Source organism: Cystoisospora suis, assembly GCF_002600585.1.
Source record: "Cystoisospora suis strain Wien I chromosome Unknown contig_1077, whole genome shotgun sequence".
In the NCBI taxonomy this organism is placed as follows: domain Eukaryota; phylum Apicomplexa; class Conoidasida; order Eucoccidiorida; family Sarcocystidae; genus Cystoisospora; species Cystoisospora suis.
In genome coordinates this window covers 1-11,993 of record NW_027153878.1, presented here as the reverse complement: position 1 = coordinate 11,993, position 11,993 = coordinate 1, and the positions used below count along the sequence as shown (strand labels likewise).

The following is an 11,993-nucleotide window of genomic DNA, read 5'->3' as shown; positions in this document are numbered from 1 at the left end:
TCAGCGTCCTTTGAACCAGGAGCCCCGGAGACATACGAAAGCGTTACGCTCCTGTATGTCACGGAAACAGTGGCGGTCGACTCATCGTCTAGCCAAGACACAGTCGCTCCCGATGTGTACATTGCCGCGTTCAATGAGTCAATGCGCGGCCCCGAGTCTCCCTCTATGTTTGTTACTGTGTTCTACGGCAACGGAACTGAAGGCGATACACTTATGGCGCGGTTGCAGCAGCACCTGTCAGTTGGTGTGTGGAAGCGTCCTTTTCAGTTTCGTCGTAGTGCTCCGCTGCCTCCACTCTCAGATGAACCCGTGACACCTTCAGCAGAAGACTCAGACGCTTACCGCATAAGAATGGCGGAAGCAGCGGATGACCGACTGACAGCTGAATACACCGAGGCGGTCGCGACTACAAGCAGAGACCGGTCCAGGTCATCGCACCGGAATAAGCTCGTAGGAGCAAGAAAGCGGAAGCTTCGCCGACGCCCAGCCGGGCGGGACAAAGGGTACATACAGTTTCAGCCTGCTTACGGTAGGGATCTCCATACGTTCGTTCACCTTGCAGCGGGCAGAGCCAACGCGCACCAGGCCTCCGCGCTCCTCGACGACGCGCTGCCGAAAGGCACTATTTACGTTAAGAGCGTCCTGGAGATTCCCCACGCCTTTAGGAAATGGATAGATCCTCTGTACGCACCGCTTTGGGATCCAGAGTTTACCGTCACCGGCGACTACTGGAGCTCTGTCCTCGCGCCCTGGGTAAGTGGACCCATGGTCTCTAGCCTAGCTTCCCTGATTGGCGGTTCTCACGAAAATTGGGGCAGCGTACTCCAGTCACGTGGCCTGCTGTCGCAGTCGTAATGCGACTTGGACCGGACTGCCACGAGCGCGTCCTTTGATGCTTGCGTGTCCTGCCTGCAGTATAATGCCACTGCAATCCCGCCAAATGGAGGGACATATGTTATGGCTGAGGGCTTTTACAAACAGAAATACTGGGAATAGCTCCCTTTAGTTTTCTGCGGCTACTATGCTTTGATCGGGGATCCCAACGCAGAACTCGCGCTTGGCTAGGCTGGGTGTTTCGGTAATGCGTCTGCCACGGCCGGGAGTTTTCTTTTAAGACCACTCAGCTGAGCCACCGGGTCTTCACTGTACGGCTTCACTCGGATACAGGTTTGCAAAGCTTTTTGTTGCACCCGGACCGTGCGGCGGCAACCGGATGTCGGCCTGCCTTGCACGAAGCGTCAAACTGTACGCGCCACTTTTCGGGATCTATCGCCCTTAACCTGCATCCTGCAATGGTGTTCTGATCGGTTTGCTCTGGCAGGCTTCTCGTACGAGGCTTTGCTCAGTGCCCTGGCTTTCGGTGGAGCTCGTGTGCACCTTGCGATTCTCTGAGATCGCCCTTGGACTGACAAGTTTCAGTGTCGGGCCGCACAGGACGGGCGGGTGCTGACACCTTATGTGAGTTTTTGCTTTGCCACTGTTTGTAGCAGTTTTAAGCATTCATGCGAACGCAATAAAGCACTTCGGAATGCGGCATCCTGTCGTGGGAACTCCGGTCGTGCATGCCTGTAACGTACACTCGATTAGACAGGTACACTCCAGCACTGTAGCACTGCAATTCTGGAACAGTGCCCCGGCATCTCGTACTGACGCTCGTCAGTGTCACTGAAGCGATTGCTCGAGTGGTTCAGAGAATGTTGTTAACCGATTTGGACGCAGTAGTGCAGGAGTCGGAGAGAATTACCAGGCTCCTGATGGTATCAGCTGCAGAGAATCGCCGTTTTGCGCTGGCAGTGGAGGGAGTGACGCCGGCTGCGTGCTTGGGGCAGCAGCCGCGCGACACAGAGGTTGCCAGTAAGCTCTGCTCTGCCCCCTATTGGTAGTCTCTATTGCAAGGATAGTCAGCTGGACAGGGACTGAAGACCGCCCTAGAGCAGCGGACAAAGCGGTCGCAAACAGTCGCCACTTTATGCCATTCGTAGGCTCTTGTTCTCAGAAAAAAAAAAAACACGCTTTAGTGCATACCCTAGGGAGTTAGGCTGTGTAAACTTCACGGCGAGAACATGCAGTGCGCTGCAGAATTAGAAGCCACCGAGAGACGCGGCGGTGAAAGTAAGCGACGGCTCTCTCCACACGGCCTCCCAAGCGATTGCCACTACTTTCGAGTTTTTAGCTGTGAAGGAGCTCTCACGGAAGCTGGGTGAAGCTCGTACACTCGCAGAGCAGGAACAGCGGAAGTACGGACAGGAGAAGGCAAGTGCCGTGTACAACTTTTCCGACTGTGTAAGGCAGTCAATCACTCCGTTCGACCAGCATCGAAGAAGAGAATCTCTTGACGCGCTATACATGCTCTTTGAGGAACGCCGGGCAGAGATTTCTAGACTCACAGAAAGGGTGGCCTCGCTTGGCAAGGCCGTAGAGTCCTTGAAAGCGAAGACGGACACGCTCAGCCAGGAACATGCACGAAATTACCAACAACTTGACTTGAGGCTCCAGAAGGCTGAAGAAGAAGCCCGAGAACAAGGATCAAAGCCGCTCTCTGCCCGTGCTACAGTACAGAGCCTCTTGAGAGACGTTAAGGCGCTTGAGCAAGTAAGCAGGGAATGTCGACCCTTGCTTGCTTACTTCCCTGCGACAAGCCTGTGCACTGTACTCAGAAGGAAAAGTGCCTCTCACAAGAAAAGAAAACTTCAGCACTCACGCTCAAAACACTCTCTGAAAGGCCCTCCGCGCACGAGCTGCTCCATTTGGCAAAGCCGCAGAAAAACAAGCAGTCGATCGCGGAGCTGTTGGCCCGTCCCATACGTTAAACCGTGTGACGTACACGCGGTGCCACATGAAGAACTGATGGTTCATATAGAGGAATGTTTGTGGTGTCAAATGTCGCGTCTTCCTGTGAGGGAGAGCAACTTCACCAAGCAAATGGTTTCTTTTCACTTCTCTTGCCAAAGCCAATCACCGCATCTGCCCTGTTCCTCTGCTGGAAGTTTTAAGGAGGGCCATCAGTCTGCCATGTTCTAGAGAATCAGGTTTTGGGAAGCAATTTCAGTCAGCTGTGAGACAGGTACCTCTGGGGTTCTGCAAGAAAGCTGTCCCGGCACGCCACTCACGCGGGGTATCCTAACTCATCTTGAGAGAAGCACCGGACCGGACTGGCAGCGGCTTATGTCGAATGCATCGTGGTTTCTGCCGAGCAATTGTTTTACCCCAGACGGCGGAGTCAGGCTGACAGGGCTTGCGGCTTCTGCTAGGTGCACTCCCCACTACTGCGTGCGTGCCCCCTCAAGACTGACGAGGTCAGGATCTCGACATGTGTCACAGCCAGAGACTTGAAGACTGATCTGATCGGTGTGAGAGCACGCCTCGGCAGACAATCTGTTGTGCGTACCCCCCCAAAGCGATACGCGGCAACCATACCCCCAGCCGGATGGGTATAGACGAGAAAAGTCCGCGAGGCGCGTTCAGCACATGGTCACCTCTGCTCAATGCGAAAATGTTTGAGTCTTCAAAAGTTTTTGCGCACCCGTGTGCCGGAAAACAGTAACCAGAAATACACATGAAAAAATCCCGATGAAGGGTCTTTTGTAAATATCAAGACTGCACCGAGAAACCAACCAGAGTTGGTCGCTCAGCGGGTTCTAAAGAAAATACCCAGCTTCCGACATAGCAAACCCACCTTCAGCCTTTACTGGTATTCCCTTGGCACGCCGTTGTTGTACGTCAAGTATGCTTCATAATCAGTAGAACAAGCTGCGAGATACAGACGCACACACCACCAGCACGCGAAGAATATACCGTCGGTTGCGACACACCCATACTGTATGCTAAGACTCCACACAGAGTGGTACCAATCCCGTAGCTACCTACTGTCCGAAAACGTGTACCTGGTCACTTACAGTTTTGAAGTATTACATATCACATGACTGGTCTTCTTCCGTGAGCGGCACCACGAGTGCAAGCACCAAGTAGATACGCTCAGTGGGGATGTATCCATAACAAAGAACAAAAAGGGAACCGTCTGCCTTCCGTGGGACTCCACTCGAGTCTCAAGTTGACGGACACAGCATTTGCATGTCTGGCTCGCCGCTTCTGCGCCTTGACCTCGTACACCAACAACGACGATTAAGTTCATTCCAGGTGCACGCGGACAGGGCTTCCGTGAGAACCACGAAACGGCTACTGGCAACAGGGTTCACCAGGCAGGAACATGGAAGCCTGTGTAGGACGTAGAAAAAAGCAACGGGCACAAACAGCCTAAAGCGCCCTCGCCACGTGACTACTGGAGAGGCAGACAGCAACAAGTCCTAACCCATTTGAGCGTACCAGGAAAAAGATGGTTACCATCAAGAACATGATGCATTTAGCCGCGCGGCCGCTTCTCTGGTTCTCTTCAGCCTTCCTCAGTTGGACATTCGCCTGCGCTGTGTTGTGCACCACTTGTTCGACATTGTAGTCGATGCGGTCGAGAATAGTACCCTGGCCACGAGCACATTGAGAAAAACAATGCTCCACTCCCGGACGGACAAGAAACCCTTGCTCGCGGCGAACCTGTAACGACCTAGTCTCCCGGAGTCTCTCCCGCAGGACATACGTAGGAAGAGCCACTGCATGCCTCATAAAATTCCATGCCGCGGTTTTCTTCTTCGACTACAGAGTTAATGGGAGTCCGCTAGCTCGGTCTGACAAGAGCTTAGCCCACTGCGTTTTTTCTTCTACGCACAGAATGATCACTACGGCACCGCTCCTAGTGGCCCCTCGTCATTCGGAGTTGTGATTTTCCAGGCAATACTAGGGTACTCTGGTCGCAGGTATCGCGATGTTCCGGACAGAGACCCACAGTAACCCCGACGTGTAGTTGGCTCTGGTCGAGACCCGTCCTCATCAGTCGTGCTTTCGGGTCGAGTACAATGAACCCAACAAACAACCCAGTAACCCGTCTCCCCTCTTCCAGGCTAGGGTCATTAGTGCATCTTGGTTCTCGAGAGGTCCGCCTTCACCGTGACAGGAGAGACACCTACCTGATCAATCACCAAGTTAGAGAGCTCCTTGAAAATCTGATGCAAATCTGTTACTGACTGAGCGATCTGGGCTAGCTCCTGAGGCGCACCACAGACGGAGGCGAGACGGTCCAAGCGCTTCGTTGTTGCCAGGATGTCAGAAGATCGGCATACACACAATAACTATAGACGGGACTGAAACTCTCATAAGGCACTCCTAGCCGGAAGCTATGCTTGATAAGTTTAACTGACACGTACAGGAAAATTCCACTCCCGGCCTTCAGTCAACACCCGACAGCATCGACAAAAGGAAGTGTGAGTAGCACCTCAATCTCGTCCTGGCGAAGAAAGACCGGTATACACGCAGGCCTAACGAATGCCTGCCCGAGTTGAGAGGTGAGACTGCTCTTGGCCTTAAGGTAAACCGGAGAGGACCATAAGAAGCTGATGACGCACGCAGCCTCACCAGCTTCGACCTTGCTGCTGTCTATCGAAGAGGAGCCTCTGCACAACTTACTCCTTGGCGTAGATCAGCATCCTGTTCCATCAGAGTAAGCTCAGACATGAGGTCTTCAGATAATCCCTGCAGTAAGATACACAAGAATACACGCAACACTCCTGCTACGTTGCACTCGCTCCACATATTCACGGGGTGACCGCACGTCTCGCTCCTATGAACTAGCACGCACAAGCAAGCCCGTGAACGTCCCCCACATACGCTTACTGTCCTCTAGATACATGTCTTGAAAGAGTTCGGGAAACGCTTTGAATTTTGAGCCCCTTCGACATGTTTGTACAATATGCGAGTGAGACAGACCCGTGAGAGGTCTTCTTGCAGTGACACCGCCCTGAAGGCTTAGTGTCTCTTGGGCTCCAACTACGCAAGGCCTAACTGACTGTGTCACCTTGCCCACCTGAAAAGAATATGTGTGGCCAGAGAGAGGACTAAGCCTGGCCAAACTAGCTACGGCAAGTATGTAGTATCTCCAACGAGAGCCTCACGTTGAGGAGATAAGCCGATCTCCCTCCGTTCACTGGGGCGCGTATAATGAGTGTCATGAGAAGACGAAAACAGATCTGTAAATGTGTGTGAAAGAAGCCACGTTCCTACCGCAAAGAGCCATGTAACCACATGCTCCACCGCAGCAACAAAGGGTTGCTCTACGAGCGCACTCGGCGTTGATTCAGCGTTGAGACGCTACGCGGTACACTGAACGTTATAGCCAAATGATTGTTGTGGCACTGACTCGCAAGAGGCTCCCAGTTAGAATGCTCTTTCTAAATGATCGTCCACGTCCACAGTCCAAGGGTCTAGAGATGAAAGAAAAAAAGAGCGCAGAATGGCGCCCCATGCCCTGTTGTTCTCCGTCCATCCCTGGCGATGTCCCCCGTAGAATCTCGGACTTCATCCCCCCCGTATTTACCCCCGAAGGCTACCCTACTTACTAATACAGCCATATCGGCAAAAGACTGACTAGCCGTTCTTTTTTTGCAACCGAGTGTGTGAGTCTTGTGACGAATCTAACTCAGAAATAACAACCAAAAGACCATTCAGGAAATCAACAAGACATACCGTATCAGCGGTCGATGTCCCGCTTGAAGGACCGAAGAGATCATCGCCTTGTGTTCGGCGCCTCACTTCTGCACAGACAACGTCGGTTTAAGCACGTGAAGCAGCACGTGAAGCAAAACAGATGTGCTATCGCCAACAGGCGTCCAGCAGCTCGAGATTGCTCATGACGAATGCACACTGAAGCGTCGCCATCGCTACGACTGATACTACCGAAGACTCGTACTCCAAATCAAATCGAATTCCATCTGAGACGGAAGCGAAAGGGCGAGACCAAAGCTTCTACATGGCATTATATATAGAAAGAAGAAACGCTCAGAGGTTGCGTTCCTCATCATGCATTTCTTCGCAGTATCCATGCAATACTGTTCAGACCCAACCGCACACCAAATTGACAGGCCCCTAGCTCGTCTCTCTCGCTCACCAGCTAGGTAGGTTTTCTGTTGATTCCGAAAAGCCGAGTTTAAGGCTTGCAGCTGTGCTGCAAGGCTCTTTTGTGCATTACGCTGGAGTAAGTGATCTGACCGAGTTCCCTCTCCTCGTTCTTGTGGGGAGCCTGAAGGAGCGCAGATCTGTTGCACTCGACCTTCACACCTCCTGAAAAGCTAAAAAGAGAATGTGACAAAGAAAGAGACAACCCAACTTCTGTATGCGCACTTACTACATGGCAAGACTCACAGCTCATGTGCTTATCAGAAGGGAGGCGAACTGGGCGCGCCGCTCTCGAGGCACGAGGCTACGGTGTAGTCGCTTGCCGGGACCGAGTACAAGTCACCGGAGAGAAATGTATGTATGCTACAAAAAACGGCCTGTGGATTAGAAGTGAGGATGACAACGCAGCCTGATACTAACAGCTTCTTAGAACCTCAGCACTGAATAAAATCTGTTTTTCTTATCCCTTGACGTCCTGAAACGACACACCCTCTCGAGAATCCTTCCTGACTTGAGTCTTGGAGAAAGAACAGTCTAGTTACTGCACTGTTCGCCTGATACCTCCTACAATCGACAAGCTTCCTGTTTGCTTCCCAAGGGCTAGCAGTCGTAGACACCGAGCTAAGGAGCATCGAGGTACACGAGCTTCATCCATATGCATCGACTCCGTTTCTGTTTGTTTCCTCCATCTTGTTCTCCGAGCCGTGATGCAAAGAGAAGAAACTCGAGGAAAACTTACGTGAGTGAGATTGGCAGTCAGTGCATCGATCTCTCTGTCAGGACTATTCTGTCCCTCGGCATCATCGAACACCTTCAACAGCCGGCGTTGCTGCGCCTTCTGCAACTGAGACACTACAAGTTACAAGAAAACGTGGAAAACGCAGGCAGACAGAGAAAACATCACTCAACCAACTGATGTTCATGCCTTCTCCGGCAGAAAGGAAGAGATGCTTCTTCGAATCTTACTCTATCCAGAGACAGCAAACATATGTGCTTTCAGCTCCTGCTGTACCAAGTTTCCTTGAATCATATAACCCCGAACTCTGAGCATCTCCCTACAGAAGTAGTTTCCAAATGTTACTGCAGACCACTTCTTTCCTCAACAGCCCACTTCCAGGTCGAACACCTGCGTACACTGATTCCTGACAACCGGGCCTCGACGGCACGCACTTCTTCTGAGAGATTCACTAGTAACTTCTTCATCCAGCCGACGTAGACAAGAGAATCGTCAACACTGCAGGGCCAACTGACGACATGACTTGCACTGGATATCACGCACCACGCGATCAAGCTGGATGCAGGGAACCTAGGCGAGCGTGTGACTGAGTGTAGGTTCTCTTTGAAGATGGCTTCTTACTTTTTTCTTTGATCTGGGCCAAGTCATCATGAGCTTCTTCAACCATATCTGCCTGTAGACGACAGCCGAAAGTACTTTACATGTCCAGACCCTGTTAAATGTGTATCTTAGAGGAGAGGGAGGAGTGAAGATTCGCATAACGGGCTGACGAGTGTTAGAAATTTCAGTCGGTGTGGTAAGAATCTTGCGTGCTTGGACGTCTGTTCTTATACTTGAAGAACTCTAAAGCACCTGTCTACGGGTGTGGTTACACACTAATCCCGTCTTCCTTGTTCCAAGAGTACCTAGAGCATACATCCAACTGCACTTGGACTACCACATATCTATCCATAGTCCAAATGCGAAAAAAGCAGTGGGTCAACGCAAAAGAAAGGCGCCACAGCTAAGCCAATGAAAAGAGAGGAGTGTGTCTCCACCATCAGCCTACCCTAAGCGTAGATGCTACTGCCTAATCTGTGACTAAGACTCCACGTGCGCGAATACTCTTCGTCCACGGAACCCCGCACCCTCCCACTGACAGGAACGAGTCAGCGACAAGTCGCCTCATCATTTGTACGAAGAAGACCCGCATATTCATGCATAGATCGTGAGCAGGAGTCCAAATGTTGAAGCACGAGTACGCCCGACTTCCCGGACACATGCCACTCCAAGAACTGCTTATTTTCATTAGGCACTGGCTGTCGTTCACGTGCGAAACGAGATTAATACAGAAGAGGAGCTGCCATGCTGCCTTAGGAGGGAAGAAGTCCTGGAGACACCCGTCGCCTGTACTACGGCACCTCTTATCAATCCGTCTATGTTGGCCAGCATACACCGTTCTTACCCACAAAGGAGGGAGCTGTTGTTGAGCTGGAGACATCTCCACGCCTTCTTCTTCATCAGACTGATGAGAAAGAAGTCGCTGTTGTCCTAAACGTGCGCACCAAGAAAGAAGGAAAGCAGAGGCCAAAACACACGCTCGCGGAAGAAGCGCTCAGTCTTCGTTGCCGTGTTTTACAGAAGCAGAGATCAACCGAACACACAAGAAAGAAAGAAAGAAAAAAGACAGAAAAATGACGACGTCAAAAGACCGGAGCTGTCTGCTCCGGAGCAGAGGCATGGTGAAGGCGTTTCTATCCTGCCCAGAATCCCTAGGTATGATATTTTCTTTGCAGAAAGGTTCAGTCCCTATTTACCCAGTAAGTTCAAACACAGGCAGCCGTGCAGACAGTAAGGAGAACGGAATGAAAAAGACTTACCCCTGTTGTTTGAAGGAGAAGTAAGACAGCCCCCGTGTCCTTGAAGGCTTGTGTAATGACTCGACAGGAGGCCTTTACCGAAACGGTGCTTCTTACTCTTGTGCTCCATGCGATACTTGAGGAATTGGTTTGTCAAATTCCTCATCGCTAACGCTGGCGGCGACATCCTGAAAACTATTTTCTAAGGCTCTTTAGAGAATTAGAGGCACAAAGGCAAGGATCGAAGGATGCTCGGTGAAGCGAAGAGCAGAAAACACGAGGAGGTTAGACACTCAACAAATGGACGGTTAGTAAAGCCGATACAACGTACAGAAAAAAGCAGGTACAAGAAGAGGCCAGACAGAGAAGCGCTCAGAGATTGTCCGACTGGTTGGAAACAAAGCAAGAAAAATAACATGGGAAAGAAATACTCGGGTCAGCTTCACACCCGCAGTCTATGAGGGTCTATTTTCTTCTTGACCTCCTTCTCACTCATCCATGTCTCCGTTTTGAAGAAAACCGCAGCCGGGGACAAAACAAGAAGGCCGGGGAAGGGTGGGTGGACTAGAAGGGAAGAACGCTTCTCGAGAAAGTCAAGAGGAAGAAACACGAGACGCAACGGATACGGAAAGCTGAAGCGAAGAGGCTGATGAAAAGAACGGTTCTGGAGCTCTCATATCTTCGTGATAAGAAGGTGGTCGCTCCATGTGCGAACTCACAGTCGTTTACCCTTCGGAGAAGTGAAAAACGTGCGTCCTTTCCGACTAACCAACAATAAGAATGTGCCTGTACGTTCTTTTCGAACAACAGACAAAGCGACTAAAATTCAGGTTCCATGGGAAGTACAAGCTGGATGATACGTCCCTTCCCCCCGCGATGTCGACTACAGGTGACTGGTGAGATAAACAAAACTGCCTGATTGCTCATCGTCAGAGAAAACCCGAATGTACCATACAAAAAGATACATCTACTCTCAAAGGCTGCTGTCCTTCCGTGTTCAATCCGAAACGGAAATATGGACGTGGGCCGAGTCTCATGTGGATGTAACTGAAGGGTAAGTGGACCTTTGTCTTATTGCACATCTCGCGTTGCCCGAAGAAGTCAAAATGGCTTGGACTGTGTTTTCTCCGAGGAACACGAGATGTGCATTGAGATTCAATCGGCTGTCGTCTGCTTGTTCACCGGCACAATGCAACCGTCCTAGCCAGGTATGAATCGTACTCCCTCACCGGCTTCACTCGGGGCAGAAGTCGAAGATTCAGAGATCTGAACCCACGACAGGAAAAAGATGTCGAGGGAGGAAGTCAAATTCAGCGCGGCCCGCCTGGAGCCCTCGCGTGTCGAAGACAAAAAGGCTCATCAGCCGTAGAAAGCAGGTGAAAGTAAAGAACAGCGAAGTATCCCAAAGGAGAAGAACGGGGTTGCGAATCTTTTGATGTATAAGACCAGCGGACTGCAGACGAGCGCAGAGAGAGAGAAGTCATCTCTTTGTCCGTTCTTCTGAGGAGACTGCTGAATAAAGACAAAGCCAAGTGAACACAAACGAGCCTAGGCGAGAAGAGAGGAGAAGGTGGTAGAGACAAATAGGATTCATGTGTCTTGAATCCCGGAGAAACAAAAAGCGAAGGCGGGACGTAGACGCATACCACGCCCGCAGAGAAAGGAATACAACTCACGCAAAAGAGGTCCCGTGCTCCTTTTCTCTATGACTGGCACGGGAAAACGGTTGAGCCCGGTGCGCCTTCTCGTTGTACTGTTGAACGGGTAGGAGGCTTTATCCAGATCCACATAAACACGAAGGACAAATACCTGGTATCCTGCAAGTGGTCGAAGTCGGACTAATTTCATCGCTTCCAGGTAGAGGAGAAGGACAGAAGCGGGAACTGAAACTTGAGTCTCAGCATGACGCAAGTCACTAGTTCATCTGGGCACGGGTGTCTCTCCCTGCATGCAACCGTAGGGCATGGGAGAAAGATGAAAGCTAAACATTTCTACGAGGTTCTCCCTACCCACCAGCAGGCTCTTCAAGCATCTGAGGACCGCCGACAGCAGTTGGAGAGAACGTCAAAGGAAGCTGGTAGTCAATATTCCCGAACAAAAGAAAAGCAGGCGTTAGGGCAAAAACCGTACCCCGATGAGGCCAACCAAGCCGCTAGAAAAAAGCTTTCCGATAGATACAATCAATATTCCAGGCCCGCACGGGGATTTCGCGCTTTCTGGTAGCTAATATCAGGTGAAGCCCTAGATGGAGCAAAAACGGAAGCTCTGCGCCGGACGCCGCAAAGCGAAGCACACAAGTTCTAATGGTAGTCGTCATTCTTAGATTTCTCCTCCGTCTGCAGCTCGGAAGCATTATTCCTAGCAGAAGGGAGTGCCGCGTTGCCACCGGGGTTGTACTGGAGCATGCTGTCGTCGTTAGT

At 51.2% G+C, this 11,993-nt stretch overlaps 3 protein-coding genes across 3 annotated transcripts; 1 reads left to right on the top strand and 2 right to left on the bottom strand.

Moving 5' to 3' along the window:
- Positions 1-135: 135 nt before the first annotated feature.
- Positions 136-1,171, top strand: CSUI_002578 (uncharacterized protein). The gene has a single exon (XM_068062778.1). The coding sequence runs from the start codon at positions 142-144 to the stop codon at positions 853-855; it is 714 nt and encodes a 237-aa protein (XP_067925238.1). The 5' UTR covers positions 136-141; the 3' UTR covers positions 856-1,171.
- Positions 1,172-2,771: 1,600 nt separating this feature from the next.
- On the bottom strand, positions 2,772-3,341 carry CSUI_002577 (uncharacterized protein; the record flags this gene model as incomplete). Its single annotated transcript, XM_068062777.1, has 1 exon — positions 2,772-3,341. A coding segment is annotated over one exon (93 nt), but the record flags the coding sequence as incomplete, so codon positions are not given.
- A 105-nt stretch (positions 3,342-3,446) lies between these two features.
- On the bottom strand, positions 3,447-11,993 carry CSUI_002576 (snare domain-containing protein). The gene is made up of 10 exons (XM_068062776.1): positions 9,595-11,993; positions 9,180-9,265; positions 8,357-8,408; positions 7,739-7,851; positions 6,992-7,172; positions 6,571-6,638; positions 5,515-5,580; positions 5,019-5,096; positions 4,324-4,476; positions 3,447-3,750 (listed from the first exon to the last, which is right to left on the bottom strand). The coding sequence occupies exons 1-10, from the start codon at positions 9,758-9,760 to the stop codon at positions 3,721-3,723; spliced, it is 993 nt and encodes a 330-aa protein (XP_067925236.1). The 5' UTR covers positions 9,761-11,993; the 3' UTR covers positions 3,447-3,720.